The 7802-nt window shown below is 41.4% G+C and overlaps 1 protein-coding gene across 1 annotated transcript in view; it reads left to right on the top strand.

The window, feature by feature from the left end:
- Window positions 1-7580, top strand: part of NUS1 (NUS1 dehydrodolichyl diphosphate synthase subunit) — a 32305-nt gene extending 24725 nt beyond the window's left edge. Inside the window, exons 3-5 of the mRNA XM_082249087.1 lie at window positions 314-466; window positions 1242-1341; window positions 6646-7580. Coding sequence (XP_082105213.1) covers window positions 314-466; window positions 1242-1341; window positions 6646-6736 — 344 coding nt within the window. The 3' untranslated portion in view covers window positions 6737-7580. The remainder of the gene's footprint in view (window positions 1-313; window positions 467-1241; window positions 1342-6645) is intronic.
- The last annotated feature ends 222 nt before the right edge of the window (window positions 7581-7802 follow it).

Here is a 7802-nt window from a genome sequence, read left to right on the forward strand (position 1 = left end):
TAAATGTATTTTGACATATACATGATTCCATACTAATAAAAATGTTTTAATGCAACCTAATGAGGCTTTTTAGTTTGATATACACAACAAAGAAATGAATGATTTGATATGTTTTGGCTATCTGGTAGGACAGATGAAAACATTGTAGATCAAAATGTATGTATGACCTGCAAATGTGAAACCACCATAGATTGCTACAAATAAAGCCACTCACACGGTTACATATATGGATGTAGGTTAGTGAGTTGATGATTTTCTGGAGCTTAACTTAGATCTTTTCTTTAATTTTATTATATCCATGTTTTCTATACAGTGATTCGCCATTTACCCGTGTTAAAGGTACTATCTCCAGAAGATGGGAAGACAAACATTGTGAAAGCTGCACAGAATTTTTGTCAACTTGTAGCAGAGAAAGACAAGAGACCATCAGACTTGGATGTTGATTCGCTTGATCATCTATTAAGAAGTAATTGTTGTTCTTCTGTTTACCGATTTGTTGTTCGTATTGTTTTGAAATTAGATTTAGACAGCTGTTTTAATAGCACTTTTTAAAGATTTAATGTAGGGCAGGCATAATGTAATTTTTTTTCATGTTTGTCTTGTTTAATTCATCTTAAAGTTGTTGAAGAGAAAATTTGTTCAAACTAAATGCGGCACACACACCCCTCCATTTTAACACGAATCCCTCTACCTCCGAATATTTTAATTACTTGTTCTCTGACAGGTTTGCACTGTTGACAGGTCCAGTTTTGAACTGTTGAGCTTTAAAATACACCATGTTTCCTATCCATTAAAATCTAAAATGTAACTAACCCACCCCCCCCCCCCCCCCACTTCACCTTCCGTGATGCTGTGAAAAGTATAGCAGGTCGCTCTAGTTAAAAATATAGGTTAAGTTAATAAGCTCATTAGTTTGATTGCCTTACATTGGCTAATTACAAAGTTGATCTCCATAATTGAATTGCTCTGTTGATTGGTTAGTTAGCTTACATTATAACAGCATAATCCTTGTTTAAAGGGTAAAGAAACTCTGGCATCTGCGCCTTCATTTTTTGGAGGGTTCATCTTGCAATAACATTTTGTGGGAAAAAATGTTGATCTTTCATCTATGTTAAACATTAAAAAGACCGATTCCAGTGGGTCAGCAGACTTGTACATTTTAAAACTAAGTTCAGGAAAAAATATATTTCTGCTGTTTGACATGACCTTTACAAGCTTGCTTTTCTTTTTTCCTTTTGTAGGTACACACAATTTCCCAGACCCTGACTTAATATTAAAATTTGGCCATATAAACAGCACACTAGGTTTTCTGCCATGGCACATACGACTTTCAGAAATCATGTAAGTATGTAAAAATGGACAAATACTATATAAAGCAGAGCATGTAATGTAAAGCCTTAAAGTGTTACTAAACCTACAAAAGTAAAATCAATCTGTATATGCAATAAAGCATGCTTGGTATGCTCACTGTGGAGCCTAAGGGGTTAATTCCTTGCATTGCATATAAAGGCTGTGCTGTGCGATCCTGTCTCTCTGACCCTCCTCTTCCACAGACTCCAATCCCTCTCCTGATAGAACAAAGCATTAGGGGACGAGCTGCACATGCTCAGTTTGGTGTGTATTGCTAGAGAGTTTGTGTTTTTTTTTTTTCTTGGCAGAGTGCATGTGATCAGCACAGGGTCAATCAGCACTGTCCAGAGGGTCAGGGGTCCTGCAGTTTTGCATTTCCATGTTCTGTGTATTGTGGGAGACCAGATATAGTATATGCAGGGTCCTGGGTTTTGTAACACTTTAAGCTATACAGTCATTTGTATATAGTAACCAACAGGAAAGGCATAGTAATGATGTACCTATATAGAGTATATGGTAGAATGGTAAATTAAACATCTTGGTTAAAGGCTAGACTTGGGGCATGTTGTCAACATGCTTTTTTTTTTTTTTTTTTTCTTCTAATGAGAATTGCTCCTCTCCCCCACACAAGTCTATTAGTAAGGTTAAACCGGGTAAAAGCATATCAGAAGGACAAATGCAGGTGCAGTAAATTCAGAATGGTAGCAGAAGCATCTTAAACTGATACAAAAAATCTTGCTGCTTTTGTCTATTAAAGGCCCTGATATTGCAGTGACTACATGGAAGTTTTGTCTAGCACTGATAGTTCTGAAGGTACACTCTCACTGCATTGTTTTTATCCATTTCTAGCTTTACATTGTGTACATGACCTGTTACTTCAAGGGGTGATTGTCCCGATTCTGACTTCTGAATGTTTTCAGGGTTTTTACTCAAAGCTGTTTACAGTCCCCAGGAAGGAAGGCAAGGTGCATCCAGTCCTGGAGCTCAAGGTGCTGAACTGCTTTGTGCGGGTGCAGAAGTTTAGAATGGAGTTCATTCGCACGGTGGTGGCATCCCTGCATCAGGGGGTTTTTCTTGCCTCTATCGACATCAAGGATGTTTACCTTCACATTCCAATATGTGCTAGTCACCAGCGCTTCTTACGCTTTGCCGTGGGAGAGGAGCATTACCAGTTTGTGGTATCTCCCCTCTGGTCCTCGGATCTTCACAAAAGTGTTAGCCCCGGTGCTGGCATTGTTACGCCCATGGGGGTTCGCTGTACTGGGCTACTTGAACGACCTTCTTCTGCGAGCAGAGTCTCCTCCTACTACTCTGGTGGAAAACCTGGATATTACCATAAGCACTCTGAGGGGGGTTCGGCTGGATTCTCAAGTTTCAGAAGTCTGCTCTGGTTCCTTCCACAAAGCTGGACTATCTGAGTCTGACTCTGGACCTTGGCCTTAGCCAGAGTGCTCCTTCCTCTGGACAAATTCCAGAAATTGCAGGCTGCAATTCTTCTCCCGCTGTCCAGCAGATGGTCATTCCTCTGGACTTGCATGCAGTTGCTGGGCCTGATGGTGTCTACCTTCGAGACAGTTCCATTTGCACAGTTCCACATGAGGTCCCTGCAAACTCTGGCCAAATGGGACAAGACTCGGCAGTCTCTGGACAATCAGATCCGGCTGAGCAGGGGAACAAGGGCGTCCCTGATATGGTGGCTTCATTTTCCGGCGCTTAGGTTGGGCAAATCCTTCCTTCCCCTTGTATTGGACAGTGGTCACCATGGATGCCAGCTTGTCTGGCAAGAGGTTTGTCTGAGTCGGATTCCAACGCTGTTAAAAGTTAGGAAATCTACTTCTAGGAAGAGCTACCATCGTACTTGGAAGTTGTACGTTGCATGGTGTGAGTCTCCTGGGGTTTATCCTCACTTTTTCTCAGTGGCCCGGTTCTTGACCTTCCTTTAACGGGGGTTGAACAGAAACTGGCCTTAAGTACTGTCAAAGGGTCAGGTGTCGGCCTTAGCGGTCTTCTTTCAATGGGCTTTGGCCACATACTCCCTGGTGCATACCTTTCCTCAGGGAGTTAGGCACTTGGCCCCTCCAGTGCGGTCTCTGTTGCCGCCTCGGGACCTTAATTTAGTGCTCTGTTCTCCAGAAGCCTCCATTTGAGAATCTTCAGTAGATTCCCCTGCTTACGCTGTCCCAGAAGGTACCTTTCTTAGTGGCTATCACCTCTCACCGTTATCCTGTCCCTCACCTTACTTGGTGGTTCACAGAGATAAGGTGATTCTTCGTCCCTGTCAGTCGTTCCTTCCAAAGGATGTCTCTGATTTTTATTTGAATGAAGACATTGTGTTGCCTTCCCTGTGTCCCAAACAAAATCATCCGAAGGAAATTGCTTTGCATGCCTTGGATGTGGTCTGGGTGATTAAGGTGTACCTGGCAGCTACGGAGTGTTTTAGTAAAATCAGACTCACTATTTGTGCTTACGGATGGGCCTAGGAAAAGGTTGTCCACTTCCTCTGTGACCATTTGCAGATGGATCAGACAGACAGGGATTCAGGCCTATTCCATCAGGGTCAGGTTCCTCCTTTCCCTGTCAAGGTGCACTCTACGCGGGCGCTCAGTGCCTCCTGGGCCTTCCGTCATCAGTCGTCAGTGACACAAGTTTGCAAGGCGGCCACCTTCCATAAAGTGGATGTGTTGGCATCTGCAGATGCTTCCTTTGGCAGCAAGGTTTTTTAGGCTACTGTTTAGAGGACCTGGTCCTCTTTGAGGGTGCATTGTTTTTTCAGATGAGCTCCAGTTGTTTTGGTTGAGCTCTTATTTACCTGGTTGTCTATAGTTAACCTTGGAAATGTATTTTTCGCTGTTCCCACCTCTCATGTTTAACACTGCTTTGGGACGTCCCAATGGTTAAGGAGATGAGGAGCTGTGTCCATCAATGACGCGGACACAGCACCCACCCTTCTATGGAGTTGTAATTCTTCTGACCCTGCTTGTAACAAAACTTGATTACCTCTAGCAGAGAGAGGGAGTATACCCCCCTGGGACTGCCCATAGGCATAGTCTGACTTTTTTTCTGCCTAGTGTCCTACTCCTGTAGGGGGCAGTATAACCCAATGGTTAAGAAGATCAGGAGCAGTGTCGGTCAATGAACATCAGAGAAATTGATTTTACGGGAAGTCAAAAATCCAATTTTTATAGTGTAGGTGCATATATAAATTGTTTTGATTTAGATAAATGCTTTTATTAAAAAGTACCTGCGTATGTGTTTACATTGTGCCTCAGTCTGTCCCTTTTACAATGGTATCCTACAGATGAGCTTTTTTTTTTTCATATGGTAAACGCATGCAGTACTGTGCAAAAGCTTTAGGCAGGTGTAAAACGCATGCTGTAATTTAAGAATGCTTTCAGAAATAGAAGTAAATGAACAGGAAATAAATCCAAATTAAATCTTATATTTGGTGTGACCATCCTTTGCCTTCAAAACAGCATCAATTCTTCTAGGTACATTTGCACACAGTTTTTTTTTTTTAAGGAACGCGGCAGAAAGGTTGTTCCAGATATCCTGGAGAACTAACCACAGAGAATTTCTTTATTTTTTTGGTGGATGTAGGCTGCCTCAGATTCTTCTGTCTCTTCATGTAATCCCTGACATACTCGATGTTGAGATCAGGGCTCTGTGGCGGCCAAACCATCACTTTCAGGACTGCTTGTTCTTCTTTTTTTTTTTTTTTTTTTTATAAATTCAATGTTTATTAAAAAAGGGGAAAGGCATACAATACAGTAGATCGCATTGGTAGTCGTCCAAACACAGTAGGTAAACAGGTCATGAAACAAAAACACGCCTAAGGACTTACAATCTTACAGTGATAAAAAATATATGGAAGGTCAAAAGCGCTCTGCGGGGCGCTGGCCTCCCAAAGAGGTCTCCCTCTCCACCGGCATCTCTCAAATGGCTGGTCCATGGAGATGAGGAGGAACAAATCTGGTGACCCGATCTCCCCGCAGTCGTCTTCCTTGTTCTTCTTTACATTGAAGACCCTTCCTAATGACATTGGCTGCATGTTTTGAGTTGTTGTACTGCTGTTGAATAAATGTGGAGCCAATCACACGCCTCCCTGATGGTATGACATGATGGATAAGTATCTGCCTGTATTTCTCAGCATTGAGGACACCAGTTACAGAAATGCAGCCTGTAACTTGCAAGAAACCACCTCCATGCTTTGCCTTTGCAGACACTCATTATTGTACCACTCTCCAGCCCTTCGCAAACAAACTGCCTCCTGCTACAGCCAAATTTTTTAAAATTGTGACTTATCAGTCCAGAGCACCTGCTGCCATTTTTCTGCACACCAGTTCCTATGTTTTTATGCATAGTTGAGTTTCTTAGCCTTGTTTCCAAGTCAGAACCATGGCTTTTTGGCTGCAATTCTTTCATGAAGACCACTTCTGGCCTGACTTCTCCAGACAGTAGATCGCTGTACCTGGATCCTACTGGTTTCTGCCAGTTCTGTGCTGAATGCATTGCTGAAAATCTTCTCATCAAAGGGACATAAGCATGATCTGTCTTTCATCTGCTACATTAGGATTTCTTGGCCAACCACTACGTCTACAGACCCTCAACGTTGCTCGATCAGTGATTTCCTCAATGCTGAGAAATACAGATACTCATTTATCATGCCATACCATCATGGAGGTGTGTGGCCCCAGATTTATTCTGCAGCAGGACAACGACCCCAAACATACAGCCAATGTCCTTAAGAACGATCTTCAGTGTAAAGAAAAAGGAGTCATAAAGTGATGTTTTGGCCCCCACAGAGCCCTGATCTCAACATCGAGTCTGTCTGGGATTACATGAAAAAACTGAAGGATCTGAGGCAGCTGACATCCACAGAACATCTGTGGTTCGTTCTCCATGATGTTGGAACAACTCACCTAGAGTTCCTTCACAAACTGTGCAAGTGTACCTCGAAGAATTGATGCTGGTTTGAAGCCAAAGGGAAGTCGACCAAATTTTGATTTAATTTAGACTTTTCTTTTGTTCGCTAAATTTGCATTTTGTAAACTAATAAAAAAAAAAAAAAAACAGTTTAAAATATATTTTTGAAAGCGTTCTTTCTTTACAGCTTTTTTTTCACACCTGCCTAAAACATTTGCACAGCACTGTATATGGGCAGTTTAACACTAAACAGGGCTATGGCATATACAAAATGCATTAACATTGTTGTTATGTGTGTTTTTTTTATATTAAACCGGTTGCATAGGATAACTTGTACGATGTATGATACACTTTTGTTTGTTTTTCCTTCAGTTCTTTACCATCGCATGTGAATATCCAATACGAGGACTTTTTCTCCGCACTCAGCTGCTTCGCAGGCTGTGAGCAGCGATTTGGGAAATGACCTCACTTCCTGTTAAGCCAATCCTGGCTCCCTTCAAAAGGGACTCCATACATCTGTTTACGAACAAGCAATCTCTGGCTTTAGACACTAATGATTCTTGGCACAGAACTGATCGTATTTGTCATACATCTGTTATTTACAGTGTCTAAATGATGCACAGACTAAGATCTGTCAGCAGCCGAATCAGGGACGTTTAAATGGTAAACGTGACAAAGTCGTGCCCATATTCACATGTGGACAGCACTTTCATGTACATCAAGAGCTTATTTGTGGAGTCCAGCTTTTTTATGTTAAAGGACTCTGAAGCAGATCCCTGCGATTGCTGGGTACATTGAGAAAACCCATTACAATGACTACCTATGAAGTAAGTGTTTCAGGCATTGTTCCGTCCAGCTGTTTCTATATTGTATGGTCAGCGAGTGGACTATGGGTGTGTTACTTCTCACCTACTTCAGACATTTGGAATGTAACTATTGGAAAAACAAGTCGACGCATGCTTCACAGAACCAAAAATAGCTTTTGTTGTACATGGACATTTAAATATCTCCCTGTTGGCAAGAAGTATTTTTTTGCTGTGAAAAAGTAACCAAATATGTATTTAAATTCATATTTTTGGTCTTGAATTCAATGAGTTACGTGGCAGGAAAGTAATGAAAACTGTTTAGATGTTTGAATCAGTTGCACTGAATTTACATGCCAACCAATTTTTTTTTTTTTTTATTATAATTTATAATAAAAGTCTTCAAAATAGGGGTTTCCAGAGCTTACCATCTTATTGTCTATAGGGCATTTTCTCAAGTTTGACCTGTGTATTTGCAAAAAGCACTAGGTAAGTGATAATTTCTACAATTCATTAACTACTCCAATCAAATTTGTTATAGAGTGTAGTAGCGTTTTAAAATTTGTGATCATGGGAGAGTTCCCCTTCACCTCCTGTTGCCATGGCAGGTTTCAGTGAGGCAGAAATAAGTGGTTCTAAACCCTTACATTTTTTTTACCTTCATGCATTCCTTGCATGAAGGTAAAAAAATGTTTAGACATTGGATTTGGCCCCTCACCCCTTCCT

This window comes from Pelophylax lessonae, assembly GCF_965119305.1.
Source record: "Pelophylax lessonae genome assembly, chromosome: 3".
NCBI classification, from domain to species: Eukaryota; Metazoa; Chordata; class Amphibia; order Anura; family Ranidae; genus Pelophylax; species Pelophylax lessonae.